The sequence below is a fragment of the Platalea leucorodia genome, assembly GCF_965183815.1.
Source record: "Platalea leucorodia genome assembly, chromosome: 17".
NCBI classification, from domain to species: domain Eukaryota; kingdom Metazoa; phylum Chordata; class Aves; order Pelecaniformes; family Threskiornithidae; genus Platalea; species Platalea leucorodia.
In genome coordinates, this window is record NC_138839.1 from 6,751,448 (window position 1) to 6,768,366 (window position 16,919).

At 38.0% G+C, this 16,919-nt stretch overlaps 1 protein-coding gene across 1 annotated transcript; it reads left to right on the plus strand.

Moving 5' to 3' along the window:
* Nucleotides 1-281: 281 nt before the first annotated feature.
* Nucleotides 282-15,828, plus strand: PDPN (podoplanin; the record flags this gene model as incomplete). The annotated part of the gene is made up of 5 exons (XM_082328714.1): nucleotides 282-351; nucleotides 12,455-12,540; nucleotides 13,137-13,266; nucleotides 15,287-15,322; nucleotides 15,713-15,828. The coding sequence occupies 5 exons, from the start codon at nucleotides 282-284 to the stop codon at nucleotides 15,826-15,828; spliced, it is 438 nt and encodes a 145-aa protein (XP_082184840.1).
* Between the last annotated feature and the right edge of the window lie 1,091 nt (nucleotides 15,829-16,919).

Here is a 16,919-nt window from a genome sequence, read left to right on the forward strand (position 1 = left end):
GCCTGGCTCTTCTTTGAGGACCACCTTAGGCATGCTCCCACCCCTTGGCTAAAGAAAATAATGCCGACTCTACTCAGTTCTCTTTAGCCGCATAGTTATGATCTGGGAAAACCTTCCCCCTTTAGACTACAGCAGTTAAAGGAATATTTGGAATACCAAAGTATTTTTTTTGCAGTTACTTCTTTTTATGATCTCAATTCTCCCCTGCCTCTAAATAATTAATCAGAATTTGAATCCATCTGGACTCAAGATTGGAAATCTATTCTCTAACCAGATCAAAGATGTTTATTAAAGTTCAATTCTTCATCTTCGTTCTAGGGAGCGTGCCTTTCATAGCACTTGCTGAAGAAGGTAAGAAGAAACTTTGGTTAAAATTATTTCCAGTCATTTCCTGTAATTTAACAGTTTGTGTGCTTAATCATAGGCAATATAGTTGCTCTGTCCTGTTTATAAAACTTTCTTTTGAACTCTTAAGCTACTACTCGGCATCTACTATGGCTGTAATCAGGGAAGACAGACATCAAAAGTTTTCAGATGGGCTGAGTTATGCTCCGTTAGAAAAAAGAGTTTTCTGTGTGTGTCTGTAAGGGAAGCAGAACAGCGCAAGCAGCCAGGGAAGGCGTTACATCAACAGCCCTTGGAAATGTCTTCAGTTTCACTGTAGTACATGCAAAGGAGACTGCAAGCAACAACTTAGTTGTAACTGGCATTTAGGTCATGAAACTCCATGAAAGTAATGTGTAAATCTTTCCATTCAAGAGTTTAGCTTCTGTACTTAGAGGCATTACAACGGCTTAGAATTTGAGCCTTACGCAGGGTTTTGCTAATACTAACTTAGCCATTAGCAATATATACAAGTTAAGGAAACTAAAACAGGAAGAATTATTACCTAAGACAGATTGGAAAAGTGTTATGTATCTACTCAGAAAAAGTTTATTTGGCAAACTATTTCTTTTGAATTTTATAAGAAAAATACAGTATACACTTTTAGGTAAAACAGATGTTTAAGTCTTTTTACAGCTAAAGGAGAAGAGTGATTTATTAACAGTAAATCAGGATTACCCTGAGCAGTACTTGATTCCAGGAACATCACATTCAAATTCAGTCTTTCTGCACAGTATTTGACTCATTACGAATGACTTGGCGATCAGGCAATGTGCCTAACGTATGATGTAGGTGCGAACAGAAAGCATGGCTGTAGTGGTGAAATACAGCTACCATTGCTACGGAACACGTTCGAGTACTAGCGCTCTGAGAACGATAACCTGAAACTCAGCCCAGCAGTCCCCCAAAGCATAAACCTACTTGTCCAACTTGGATTTGGGGACCCTAACTGCAACATATGACCTGACTTTGGCCTGGTGACAGTCAGTATCATTCTGCTAGAAATAATGGAGCTATATTAATATATGGTACGCATAGATGTTGGCTTGAAAGTTCTAATGGGAATTCCTGGTGTTCTGTATGTCAGAATAAGAGGCTGAAAGTTTGGAGTTATGCTTAAGAACTTCACAGAAAATCTAAAATCAACAGATACTAGGCAACTCTCAAATATTGCTTTCTAGGCTTTCTCCGAGATAAGCGCTTATGGCTCACCCAGCTAGCTTACCCTTAAAAAGCATCAATATTCAATGTACTGAAGTTTAAAGCCATTATAAATGAGGCAAAACGCACCACCATTTTATAGAATTAGCTTAAGCATTTTCTAGCATACCAGAATTAGTAGAAAAAAGGTCTCTCATCTTAGGCTTTTGGGGAATTTTTAAGCGTACTTTCCTCTCAACTCAGAGATGGAATCCAGCAATGATCAGGCTGAAACCCTACCAACCAGACAAATATCAGAATTTTTCCTGCTTGCAAGATTTACCTCTGTTTTATTACCAGTACAGTTTGCATTGAACTCTGCAGTTGGATCTAGAACATGGTTTACGGTATTAAAGGCTTTCTGTGTCTGTTTAGGTTTTATGACTTTTTCTTCACATGGGGCCAATCATTTAGGATAACTTCCAAAGGAAGCACCAGGAAAATAGACTCCAGCTATAAAATAAGCAAGTCTCAAATATTTAGCATGTATATCACCGCTGTTTACTGACAGCTATGAGCAATTACAAGTTAGAACATACTTAAAATGACAACGCGACTTTTGGCAATCTGTGACTGCGCTGACAATGAAGACTGAGAATTTTTTTGGCTTGTATAGTACTAGGTGAAGTGTGTACATTCAGATACCCAAACCCCTGGAGCAGACAATTTGGCCTGAGGGTTTTAGAGGGAAAAAAGTCTCCTTATATTCTGATACCTCTTAACTGTGATCAGGCCATAAATAAATCTGCAGCTACCCTTTCGTTATAGTCAGGCACTCCATTTTCTGGATTGAGACTGAATCAGGAAAAGCAGGTTTGTTTCGATCAGAAAGCGTATTTCAAAAAGGATTATTATTGGTTCCAAATTCCTCCTTGAATTGCCAAATAAATTGAATTCAGCTTTGATCCTAGTTGTAAACATAGCATTTTTCCCCTTGCAGGCAGTGATCCACAATTTGAGTAGTTTCATTAGTATCTGCTGGCTTTGCATTGCTGCAACTTCACAAAAAAGCCAGAGGTGCAGAAACCATTTCAGGACAACCGTGAATCAGAACCGTGACTGAAAAACAGCAGTTACCACTGACCCAATACAGCACTATCAGCCAACCTATGATCAACATATCAGTGAGAACCTATGAATCTTAAGGGAGAAGTCAGAAAGGCTTAGACATTCTTTGCTCATAAAGAACGTGCAAATTACATCTAACACCAGGAAGTTAAAAATGAAGATTTCTCTTAAAATTTCCTGGATTTGTGCTATTCTTTAACAGGAATTTTTGGTCCCATCAGCAACGTCATTTCCAAAAGAAACTATAAAAGCTTCTTTAATTGGGTCACATAAAGCAAGACATAACAAAGCTGTAAAAGCATAAAATACAATAGTGATGTGGAAGCAGAGAAGATAATTAACTTATTAATTTCACTCTTCATATGTGAACTTCCAAATAAAATTAATGGCAGAAATTAGCAAAAATGCAGAAAGAAAGCCTACTAACAAATCTTACATCACTGTCTACTTAAAACACATTCACGCATGCTCTGTTATCTATTCATGGTTTAAATCCTGACTGAAACGGCCAAGTAGTTTGTCTTTCTTACAACCAAGGACAGCCCTGAGCACTATACAAGCTGATGAATTTTTAGACTAAAGCATTTCCTATTGAATGATTAGCAGACGTATATTTGTCCTTCTGCGATCCTGTTCAGCATAAAAAAAAAAAAAAAAAAACTCGGGCAAATCTTAGCACACAGGATCAGACCAAATGAGTTAAAATGGAAGTTGGCTTACAATTTTTCTGGGCACAGCATTAATCAAACAATTAAAAGCACAAGCATTCAAATGAGTGCTTTACAGAGGCAACACACTTCCTAATTTGAAACCTTTCCCATGGTACAAGCATCATCACAAAGGAGATCACTCTACTGGCTGTCACATAACATGAACAAAAATTAACATGATTGTTAAACAAGTTACCACATGTCACTTGACCCGTATCAACTGTCCACATGCCTAATCTTACCTAGAGGCAAATACTAGATTATAACTCCTTATGCAAGTCTCAAAATTAAACAGGTTTATACTAGGTCATGTTACTTCACATTTGTTTTTGACTAAAAGTAAGCATATGGACAGGATAATTCAGATGAAAAGTGTTTCTATAGTAAGAAAGGAAATTGAAGTTTACAGTCAACCATGAAAGACTAAAAACTTTTGTCAAATCAAAATCCAGAATTGACAAAATCATAAGAAAGGATTTTTTCAAAAGTATCTTTATTTACCCGAACTCCGTTGCCAGTTCAGTGGCAAAACTAAAAAAATAAAGCCATGCAACTCTAAACTCTCCTGAAAATCAAGTTCTGTAACTGCTGGTAGTATACAAAATGAACAACCAAGATGAACAGTGACACGTGACTCCAAAAGGGAGCCAGTTTTCTACTAAATAAGCATGACAAAACCTTTCACCCTGCATCTGACTGAATCATGAAAGAGTGCACTTGCACGTGTCCCCATATATGCCTCTTGTAAACTACATTAGCACAATATGAATCTAGCTCTACATGTCCAATACCCAAGATTTAATTATCACAAAGGAGAAAAACATCTTACTGGATCTCCATTAGTGGGTCTGCAAATTAGCAAGTCTATTTTGCAGTGTCTTGGTAAGACACCAGCAGAGAACAGATAAAATTTGCTTTCTCCTCTTCATTGGGAAAGCAGACGTTCCCATCTGTATCTCAAAAGTTAGTTTTTGAATCCATGTAGCTTTACAAGCAAAGGAATAGTCACATTTAAAAGCTCACAAGTGGACCTTTCATTAACTCAGGCTGCACAGTGAAAACTGGAAACAGAGAAGCCAGATTCTCAGCTCCTGTAATTCAACAGATTCCACTGAACCCCTGCATTTACCCCAGATCTAGTACTTGTGAATTATCTGCAAAAATAAGCAGCTGAGAACCTAAAGATAAAAGAGCATTTTAATAGATAATAAAAAAAACAGTAAAGGAAGGATAGCCCACAGCATGCAGGCTGTTGGGCTCTGACAGAAGCATGCAGTGTTTCTTCCTTGTGTCATTTGAGGGAAGCCATACATACACACATACCACAGAAATGACTACTGTTTGCCCAGCTCTAACATATGGTCTGTCTCAGTTGCACGTTTGTTTTGTTGGTTTGTTTGCTTTTTGTCTGGATGTGGTCAGGGACTACAGGATGGAACCCAAATGCTGCCAGGTCCTGCTATTCGCTGCATCCCAGATCCACGCTGCAGACAGGCAGCCTCTGAAAAGGCCGCCTCCGATTTCTGCCTGCACATACCATACCCTCAGTTTGAAATAATGCTGCAGCAAAGCTCACATAGCTGTGTGTTGCACAACTTGCTACACAGCATTTTAAAAAAAAAGTAGGGATTGGGAGTATAGGTATGTTGGGATGTTGTAAAGAAAAACAAATGAGAAAAATAAGACACAAATTTACTATTGATTTCCAACTCTGTCTCAGAAGCCTGGCCAAAGACTCTCAAAGGAAATAGAAACTGTGATGCTGTGCTCATTCTCATGTTGCTTTATGACTTCCTCATGTTTTTCCATCTTTGTATTTGTTGATTACAAACACTACAACATCCAGCATAAATTGCATCAGAATAATCCTTTGTGAGGGCACAATTTCACTGCGTACACCGTTTCAGGCAAACATACTCTCTTAGAAGGGCTTGAGTAGTATATGAGCTGCTGGTAAATCTGTAAAGGGGATACACTTAATTCCAAATGCATATTAAAGTGTTTTTATGACTATGAAACCCATCCAAATATAAGCTAGTATGTTATTAGTCAGTATGAAACTCAGACTAAATATATTTGAATGGATCTTGCTTGCTGTGTTGCAATCTAAAGCAGCTAGCCAAAAATCATTGTGTGAACAAAATGGAAGCCTAACCAGTTTCCAGTTATAGTCTTTAGCATGCATATTTCAAACAAATGAGTTATGAAATGATCATGCAAAGAGTTCTACTGGCAGATCCAAGGGGTTAGTAACCTTCATCAATGCAGCTGTGAAAGGGCATATGGGTACAGGCTCCGAGTTTTGGGAAGGAAGTGATTCAGGGAAAAGATTAGTTTATTACTGTATCAGAGGTCATTTCATAATTTCCTTTGCATTTACACAGCCCAATATTTGTACACAGATTGTCTGCTTTCTGCCACACACCCTGTAAAATTTGCTGATCCCTTACATGAAATTCTGTACTTTTCTCCTTGTCTTCGCTCCAACGCTCATTCCTTGTCAGCCATGCAGTGATAAACACAGGCCCATAATGCTGCAGTTTCAGGTGCCACTTACAGAATGATGCAAAAGAGAGACTCACATCTTGATCACAACTCATCTTGTTGCCCCAATCAAACCCTTACTGCTCAGAGAAAAGACAGACACTGCTAGTAGGACTGCAAACAGTTGCCACAGGGTCACGGGGCAGCAAATATCAGTAAGAAAGTGGTTTTATTCCACATTTATGGGATAGCAACTCTGAGGTCAGTGTACTTACCAGACAAGAAATCAGAGACAGACACAGCAACATTATTAGAAGCATAAACCTTGGAAGACTCATCTCCAGTTCTGCAAGAAATATTTTAAAGGAATATCCCATGATGCAGTTAAATAGTCTCTTCCTTCTTAATCCCCACAGCTCCGTGGCCAATTTTATCATATGTTAGAGAAAGCATAGTAAGTTACCACCTTTTCCTCTTGTGGTTTTGTTTGATAACTTTGCTTGTGGGTCATATACATATAGCAAGCACTTGAAGAGCAGTTATTTTTCTCTGTATCTGCCCAGTTAAAATATATTTTGGTTTGCTTTTCTGTGGGTATCCTACATATGGGCAATGTAGAATATTGTAACATTCAGAAGACATGTGATTTGCTTCAGAAGCAGCCAAGTGGTTCTTTGCCACTTGGCATTGTAGATTTAAACTCTAGCTTTGTTCTTTTGGCTAAGCCAGCTGCAGCAATAGAAACCATCTGTAATAGGGTGTGGTGACCAAAGGAAATGTTTCTGACAATTCAGCAAAATATTGTCATCATGAGCTACATGGAATACCTGAACAAAGTCAGTCACACACTAAATAAGGCTGAGCTAAATCCTTCCTTGTGCATCACGGCCATTTTTCTACTGGCAGATACTTTCTAAAGTTTATGGCATTTTGTCATCCAGCTTCCTTCATTATATGAAGCAAAGCTGTCAGTTTTTGTATAAGGAAACTGCATTAAGCACTTCAGGCTTTGGACAGACAGTACATACTTCCTCCTGAACAACAAAAAGTCTAGACACTTAAACATATGCCAGGGCATTTCTTTATCATGGGATGATACATTACTCCAACTTCCAGAAAGGATTAACAGAAAAAGAAAATGCCAATGCTGTGGCCCCAAACAGGCTAAGGATACTGCAGATGTCATGAATTTTGCAGGAGACAGAGGTACAAAAAGAGAATCAGTTCTCATTAAGAAACTTCCTTGCCTTTCTCAAGTCTGAAAATTTTAACTGTCCAAAGGCTCAAAATCCAGAAGGCAAAATCCAGAATCCACTATATTGTATTCTTCAAAACCTCAAATTCTCAAAGTTCAAAAAATTTTGTAGCCTGGATCTGGCAGTGTTGAACCATTTCACAAAAAAAAGAGACACCTGTGTCCTTTTTTTTAAATACCTGAAAATGCTTAAGCAATTATAGAAAAATAATGGAAAGCTACTTTCAGAGAAAAATAAGCTGATGAGGTAGGTTTTGGACCTGACTCTGGAATATGTTTAAATGGAGGATGAAGCCAAACAACAGACAAAATTGCATTAAAAACTACAGAGCTGCTGCTGAGACATTATGTATTCAAAAGGCAGATACCTTATCAAATCATACATTATTGTTAAACTTCCACCACCGTGGAAGTAGAATAAAAGTTTCTACTGAACTACAACTGAACAAGATTCCAATAATGAGATACTGACTTTAAGTCTCACATTGCTCACAATCAAACTACAGTCTGAGAGGGAAGAACGCTTCCTCAGAAAGGGAATTCCTGTATCAGGACATAAATGCCGAGTAAAATATGGCCAAACGAGGGTGGCTCGCACACATGTACACACACTGTTCTTCAAATACCACCACTTTGTCTGTAACAGTTCAGGAAGCAGATACTGAAAAACAGTCAACTCCAGAGAGTTAGCTCAGTAATATCTTAAACAGAAGAGTGATATCTCCCAAGTGACCTGTCCCACTAAATTCTTTCCCTTGCTTTTCTAGAGAAGCATTTCACAAAGCACCTATCTAGCACAGCTGGATAGGATAAAATATATCAGTAAGATACAGATAAAAATAAACTTGAATTTTAAGATCCAAGCTTTTGTTTGACAGTTAGGTTTATTTTAGCTGTTATAAATAACTGAGGCTGCTTCTCTTTTTTTTTTTTTTTTAAAACAGCAGCAGAGGGGCAATAAGCAATAAAGATTATTTCAGTTCTCACTACAGAGAGTCCTTTAAGGTTAGCCACTTTTACCTGCTGGTCTCTTATCACAGAGATGGAAGCTCATTCTATTTTGAAGGCTTCCTATTTCAAGGACTAAGCTAAAATACAGGCTTGCAATTGCCTTTGCCCACTAGTGTCTGGGTTTATTCAGACTGTTGGGAAAGAAACAAGATCCTACAACATTTTTCATCTTCAAAAGTATCTTTGTTGGTTTTGGAGATACCTGAAAGAAATGCTAATGAACAACAGTTTTACAACTCGCTCTCCTTTCCAACACAACCACTGTGCTTTGAAAGCAACCCTAAGAGGTTTTTCTAGTAAACTGTCACTCCATGCATAACAACGAGTAGTGAGCTCATCTTCCCCTAAGTGGGTCATGGGATGCTTAACCATGGGATGCTTTTAAAGCAGTATTAAACTTTTAAAGACATCACATTTTCTCCTGGTGTGAAAAGTTGCAGCCTGATAGCAGCTGGGGACTTTGAACTGAAACGCACCCAGCTGGAACTCTGGCAGAAAGAGATGCAATGATTAATTCACATCTGCAGCAACATATAGCTGCAAACAGAAGAGGCCATAGGGCTAGCTGGAGACAATCACAGCACTGTGAGGCACTGTTTTTATTTACAGCCTCCTCTACGATAATATTAAGAACATATGCAGAACCACTGGTTAACCCTATGGCTCTTGCTACGTTTGGCCCACATCAGACAAAACCCACAAGTGACTAAAGCACATACACCCTTACAGCCCATTTACATTCTCTTTCATGTCAGCAGCATATGCACCTTGTATGGGTGCAGGGAAAGAAGTTTCATGTCCAGCAGTTTCTCTCAATTTCATTTAAATATTTTTGACTTTATTACTGCTTTCTCTGACAAAAAGTTGTCTGGCATCAAATGTTCCTTCCTACAAATGCAGTACACTGATAACAAATTACCTCCCGGTTTTCCTTTTGGTAATAGTTCAGTAGTGTCTGCTTCACCACCACTCCGACCACCTCCACTGTCTGTCCGGAAAAACAAACCTGGAAATACGGACCAGGGGCCGTTCTCCAGCAAATACAGGACCTCAGCTTGAATGCAGTATTATGCAGATTGGACAGGGCTGGGACAAGACCTCCACATCAATAGAAATCAGTGCAATCTGTGAGCTTTAGGAAGTTAATAGGGGAGCCATATTACACTAGTTTCCCTTTATGGTTAAGGAAAGGCAGCACTTCCAAGGCTGACCCAAATCTCAGGTGAGCTGAATTACCTTCTGGAAGTATTTATCTTTCCCTACAGACTATAAAAGAAGATAAGGACAAGCAGACACCTTATTTTAGGCACCTTTATTAAGACACTAAAATTAGACAAGATTAATCTGGGCCACCTCCTTTTGTCAGTCGCTGTACGCTGAGGGCAAATGCACAGAAATACATTTTCTACATGTCGCTCATTGCCAAGAACCTGCAATAACTTTACCACACAAAGAATGATTATTTCATGTTTCTTTGTGACATTCACTAATTCTCTACACCTTTGTTCTGCGACACTGTTTCCTTTCCTGCCTTCACTATCAGGTAATTCTTCAGGGTTGAAAGCTACTGCCATGCCAAGTATAAGCAGCTTCTCTGAATAAGCTGCTTGTGAACATACAAAACCTATTTCACTTTCTACTTGATGTTTTTCTCTGGTAATTGGTTTTCTCCATCTGTGCTTATTTTGCAACTAGTGAATAAAGGATGTTTTTTCAGTTCCAGCTGGGATTACAAGGTAAACTGATCCATACACAATTCATGTTGTTGAGCTCTATTGCTATTTCTTTCTTTACCCTTAACATTTACATAGCATAATCCCAATATTGTACTTAGAGACATTACTTTATAAGCAAAAACTAAGTATTGTAAAAGTAGTGCCATATCTTAAAATACCCTGATATTTAGAAGGTGGCTAAATCAACACACCTAAAAGTCAAGCCCACTTTATGCTATCTCAACAGAAAGTTTTCAAGGCTGTTCTCCTGGGATATTTCAATCGAAAATGACCAAAACATTATTTTTACCATCTAACTTAGAAATATGATTTACGCTGGCCTGTTATAGTCTTTCCATGGATTATAAGGCAATTTTTGGGAGACTGGCTGGCTTAATTAGCCACTACATTTAGGCCTTATGTTAGCATAACATGGATATACTTTCTTCATCTGTTAGTGCCTAAAGTACTACTGCACACCCTTTTGAAAGTGTATCTGTATTCAGGCTTTTAAAGGTATAAAAATATAAAATTCTATTTACTCGAGTAAACATGGAATTAGAAATCTAAGTTTCGATCAGTGTTTAGTCTCTTGGCAATGGGACAAAGCTCTCAGTCTTACATTGCTAGAGATGGATGAAAGATTTTTAGTTTGATTCAAAACTGAGTTTTGGGAGCAAGGAAAAATATTTGCAAGTTTCCAGTAGAATTCAGATGACAGTTTCAAGCAAAACCAGAGATGTTTTCCAATGTTAAATCATTCATCCTCTGTATGAAAAATTTCCTTTACAGTGCCAGTGCTTTTTCTTTCCCCACTCATTTCAAAATTAAGCATTGGCTTTTTCATTTGAAATACCATTTTTATTTTAAAATGGGCAGTTAAAGAAATGAACAAAAGTTAAATGGAACTCAGAATTAAAGAAAAATAATTTCCAAGTGATATATTTGCAGCTGATTCAGAGTGATTCTATCCTTTTTTCAGTTTTGACTGATATCGAGCAAAAGGCCCATTCTTTCTAATTTCAGTCACAGAACAAAAATTCTGTTTACTTGCCGCTATATCATATCACATACAACACAAGTAGGGTGCATTTAGGAGTATTAGAGTCTTTCATAAGAAATAGTCTAACTATTTGGAACTAGTCTAACAATTCAGAAATAGTCTAACTTCAAATGCAGAAGAGATGAGAATGCTTTAGGTCACTAAAACCAGGTGAAATTAGTAGAAACAGTGTTAAGATTAATAAAACAAACCGGTCATGAATATTTCTCTTACATAAAATATTCAAATGGTACGGTAAATCCCTGTTTTAAAATAACTCGAATAGCTGTCCTCCCCAAAGAGATCACTACACAGCACTACCAATCTACCACTTACTATTTACCAAATTACAGAGGTATCAAACTATCTTGCAAAGGAAAAAAGGATTATGTATTCTTTGTTCATTATTAACCTATTAGCAGCTGACAATTGTTACCTTACATACATCATAGGCAAGTGATGTGTGAGCATCCAGCCCCCCTAAAAATTCTCTGCCTTTTGAAGAGCATGACCGCGGCTCTCATTCACATATGCAAGGTTTGAATCCGGGAAAGAATTTTCCAGAAGCTGTAGGGTTTTTTGCCTGAAGTTTTTGCTCAGGACAATGTCTATTATTAGCTCTTTGCTTAAATTTAAACACTGGTATCTGGAATTAGCAGAACTCTTATGCCCCAGGCAAGAGCATAACAAGCAGCCTCACCTAGCTTTATAATCATGGAGAATTAGAAACTCCCAAGAGATATCACAGTACATTAACATCATACTGTGTATGGTCCTAGTTTTATGAATCAGCATGAAACAATCAAATGATTTCAACATTTTCTTGATACTGCCAGTTATCTTCACATATCCATATCTTTCGTGTTCTACTTGTTCCATCTCATTTTTCCTACTGATGAAGTTTGACTGTATTTGTAAAGAAAAAGCATTGCGTGGGCCAAAATTTAAATGTCTGTTATACTAAAGAGCACAGATGACATATATAGGTCTAGAATAAAAACTGAGACCTTACATTGTTTCCTAAAAAATCATATTATGGCAAGTAAGGTTTGCCACTTTAGAAAGATCTCTGAATAGACTTGTGTAGGAATATTTTCTGAACTATAGCTACACCCATAAACATTCATGACAGTTCTAAAAATAAAGGTTGCAACTGGGACTGAGCTGAAAGATGGGAGAAAGCTCTTACTAGTTTAGAAAACAGAAGATGCTTGAAGTAATTTATCCAGATACATAAGTTAATACTTAACTTGAAATCTGCAGTAGTTGCATCCATGGGGGGGGGAGAATCTTTTCTTCAAAAAAAACCCCAAACCTTTTCTTGGACAAAGTGTTTAGTAACCAATATGTTTCAAGGTTGTGCCAGGGTTAAGTGATATGTACTTAAGCTCTTTGTGCTACAGCTTTGTACAGGATTATAGCAGAATTCAAAGTTAATCCAAAGACTTTTGCAAACCTAAATGTGCAGAGGCAGGGAGATTGAACACTACATAGATCTCATGTTTAACAAAATTTACATGTCAAAGTAGCCAGAACGTACGACTACCAAGTAAAATCCTAATTCATTTTCTAAAATTTTATTCAGCAAGCTCAGTTCTAGAAGGAGAAGAAAGTGCAACAATTGATTTCAGAGACAGAAATGACACAGAATTTGAAGAATTACCAACCCTGGTGAGTATCAGTCTAAATAAAGGTTCCTTTAAGTTGCCCTGATTTCATATTCCTGATAATGTCTTGTGGCTTAGATTTTGAATAATCATGATAAATTATAAAGAATAACCTTGAGTTCTAACATAAAGATCTAATGCCAATGCTTTTGCTTTGCAAGCAATCAGGTTGTAGGTAACAAAGTTGGAAATGTTTTTGGCAGTTCTGTACTGCAAAAAGCGTTCATAACCTGCTATTTACTGCCACTTGCCTCTTCTAATTCAGTACCTCTCCGTTAGCTTCAGTGAAACCAAACTGACAAACTAGTGCTAAAAACATGAAAAAAGGCAGGTCTGCAATATTCTGCAGTCGTCTCCTACACATTTTGTAGACCAGCTGAGAGGTCATCTGATTTAGAAAGCCTCTAGCAGGGAAGACAAATCAGCTTACTTTTTTTTCTTTTTTTGGTCACTGTGCACAAGTCAAAGATGACAGGTGATAGCTAAAAAAGCATCCACGGGGCACCTAACAGACCAAGAGATTTAAATGCTTATTTCACACACGTAGACTCAATGTACTGAGGTTTTCTTTTCCCTTCTTTTTCACCCCAATTCTTGTAGTTGCCTGCAAGACTAAATGTAACAAGTCCCTGGCTGTATGGACAACTGATGACTACAGACAGTGCATCTGCCCCACATGAAGACAGTGTTAATTCTACTGGTTACAAAGATAACACAGAAAATGGTGATGGTAAAAAAAATCTTTCAGTTCTATTTTATTATATCAAAGTTCTACTGCCATCTACTAAACAATACCTGGAAAATTCAAATACCAAGTTTAAGGTGCTCTCAAAGGTAGCATTGCTGATTTTTGAAAGGGAAAAGTAAGATTTCTTAAAATTACTCCTTAATAACCACTCAGCATCCTAACTTCGTAACACATGCTGACAAAAGGAATGAGTTAGCTGCACCACTTTGTTCACCAGTGCCTGCCTTGGGGGTAGAACGGGCAGTGCAATAACTCTCTGAAGCCTTCACTTCCTTTTCAGATAAGTATAAAAAGGGAACAGCTCTCCAGAAAAAAAAAATTTGACCAACTCAAAGATCCTCAAATGCAGAAAACATAACTGTTACAACCTGGCTGCCCTCGATTTTTGCCAAGTTGTTTGCCTTAGCTTCCCTGGAGAGACAAATTACTGTCATGCACATACAAAGCAAACTGCACCCACATCCATACAGCAGTCAACAAGCCAGAGATCAGTGCAAAAGATGGATTAAATGCATTCTGACCTGTTTACCGTATGCCTGCTTAGCTGTCTTCCAGACAGCTTGCTGAGTACCTATGCCTTTGTGCCTGACGGCATACAGAGGAACATATGGGCACAAATAAAGGAGCACATGCTTGATACAGCCTCTTTTGGACCAGGATTGTTCTTAGCAGTTGCCTCTTGTGCATACCGGTAAAAAGTAAGGAGGAAGTTATGAGAAAAGAGGTCTTTGTTTCCAGACCAACATTTTGATCACTAAATGCAAATTTAGCACAATGTCTAAATAAATGAAGAATGGTTTCTCCAATTTATGTGAACAGTAGTGGCTGTTGCCAACAGATTTTCAGAGTGCACTTTACCTCAAGTACAAACTCAAAAACCAGATCACAAATATTGGAAGTCTGTGAGGCTCACAAGTATGTCACATTCACCTATCAGAATGCACTAGTGATAGACTTAATTCACATGAATGGCAGTCTGTCAATCACATTTCAAGTCAGTTTGTTTTTAAGCATATAGGCTTTGCTTCAAAACAGATAGTCAAATCAAATCTGGTGGTGGTTGTGTTTCTACAAAGCCCTGTAGTATGGATATTATTTACTACTTCTCCCCTAAGTAGCCTAAGCCAATTACCTCTAGACAACAGCCATAGCAAACACTTCTCTTTCTTTGGCTAGCTTCTTTTTGAAGCTTCCATGTTCTACAGCAGTTTCGTATCCCTCAATAAATCAGACACACTTGTTTAAAAATTGTGCACGCTTTTATCTCTTTTCCCAGCCTGCTTGTCTCTGCTGAGAGTGTAGACCTCTTGTCTTGGCTCACCGTTAAATAATAGAAGCAGTGTTTAGCAGCTTTGAATTTTAGATACAATTTTCAGACTTTTCCTGAACGATATGCTAAAGATTTGGGATGACATACTTTTAATTCATTAAAAGTAGCATTTGTGTTTCATCCGTTTCTGATGGGGACTCAGCTACAAATTCAATTCCAGAGTTAGGGAAGTGTACTAAACAGATTTTGTACACTCTTCCATACACAAAAAAACTACTTAAGGAACTTGAGGAACTTTTAAACTGACAAAAAGCCTTTATACATAGACAAAGAATAGTTCAGCAAATACACTGAGAGCAAGGCAAAATTTTATCAGTATAAATCAATCTCAGACAATTAAAATCTGATTCTTGTCTTAATTATGATTATTTTATACTGGTATATTCTATTGATCTTAATGTGATCACACTTAAGTTTCACTAGTATATATTAGATCACAATCAGTCTCTTAGATTTTTAATTTCTTTTATTACTTCAGAGAGCTCTTTGCACTCATTCTCTCAAGCTTTTCATTTGCTCACTTCCTATCAGAAGAACAACTTACTATGCAGCCCTCAAACCATTGTGATATAGTCAAAGTCTTCCTTGGATATAGCATTATAGATTGGGATGCAAAACCCTGCACAAAGCAGTGTGAGTACTTAAGTAATTATTCTCTTTCTGGCTTTACAGGTGGACTGAGTAGGGAACCAGAGAACACCGAAAAAGGTATTAACCAGAAGAATTTCTTATAAAGACAAGGGAGAACTTAACTGCCAGGTGATACCCTTCTAGAAGCCACTAGCCATGCCCATGCTATTCTTAAATAAAAGTTTCAGGAGGAGCCACAACCTGCTCCTGATCTGCCTCCTCTGGTTCACCCGATTACTGTCTCCATAGCCACATCTACGTGGAGCCCTCCAGCCCCAAGGCACACTTGCAGGCCTGCAGGCTACAAATAAGCCTGCTGAACTTCCCAAACCTACTTCAGAGTTCACAAGATAAAAGGAAATTTTCCCCAAGGAGTGCGATGCAGCAGAACAGTGTCAGTTCTATCAGTAGCCTCTTATCAGTGGTCTCTAGGAGAAACATGCTAACATTCCCGATTTCCTCTTTCAGGTGGTCTGGAAACAATTGCACTGGTCGGAATAATTATTGGAATCATAGTTGCAGTTGGAATCCTTGCAGGAATAATCATTGCTGTTGTAAGGAAGATGTCAGGCAGGTACTCGTAAGTAAATTGCTAATCAGGCTTTTCAAACAAGCATCATCCTCTGAGCAAGGTCACAGGAACCGCTTTGGAAGTTTCTAATGCTTCTATTTTGACAAAATAACCTATTTTCATGTTATACAGTGCCTGTTGATTCAGCAAGAGCTGCCAGTGTGATGTGGGTGATCTCAACCCCCTCACATGCTTCAGAAAAATTTGCCAGATACTGCATGCATGCTGTTATAATATTCATCAGGTGCATGGGTTTTGGATTACTCTACTGCACAGAGGTAAAATTCACTACAGAGTATTACAGGACCAACTTCTAGAAGTGCTGGGTAACATGTGAACACTGACAAGTGATCTTTACCTTATTACTCTGGACATTTGTGGAAGCTGTTTTGGTACCAACAAGATTCATTGCTGCCATGCAAATCTACAGTGCTTTACAAACTCCAAAATAGTAAGAAAACCACCCTACATTTATAGAAATACTATTCACCCAGCATTAGGAGAAAGCAAAAATGAACTGGGAAGAGAAATAAAGCAATAACAGGAAAGACAAGGAGAGGAAGGAAAAAAGATCACGTAATTAACACATTTGGGTAACTACGAAGAACATGAAAATGTCTGTGTCTTTCGTTTTACAGGCCCTGAAAATAGTTGAAACAAGCAACCATGCCATTCTACACCAGAAAATACAAGTGCTTCTTATTTTATAAGAACTAAAGACTATGCCTGTATTGGTGTGAGAAGATGATCCATGGAAAATATGGTCCAAGAATTCCAGATCTATGGGGATCCCACACAACTCCAAGGACTCTCCCCCCACCCCTTCCCCCCCCCGCCCCAGACTACAGAGTATGGAACATTTCATAGGATTTTTACTAACCAGGAGTTTACTAGAAGAAAGAAAAAGATTATGCAGTAAGAAAAAACCCAGCAGCAATGAGATTTACATCTGAAATGTGATTTGCAGGTAATATATGCTAGCTCGATTTTTAAACGCTACCAAAGGTTATTTCTCATTACACTTTGTGCATTTCTTTAAAAATGATATCCAGAATATTTTAAGTGTTTTTGGCTTGTTAAGTGCTTGTGGCATGTTTATCTACC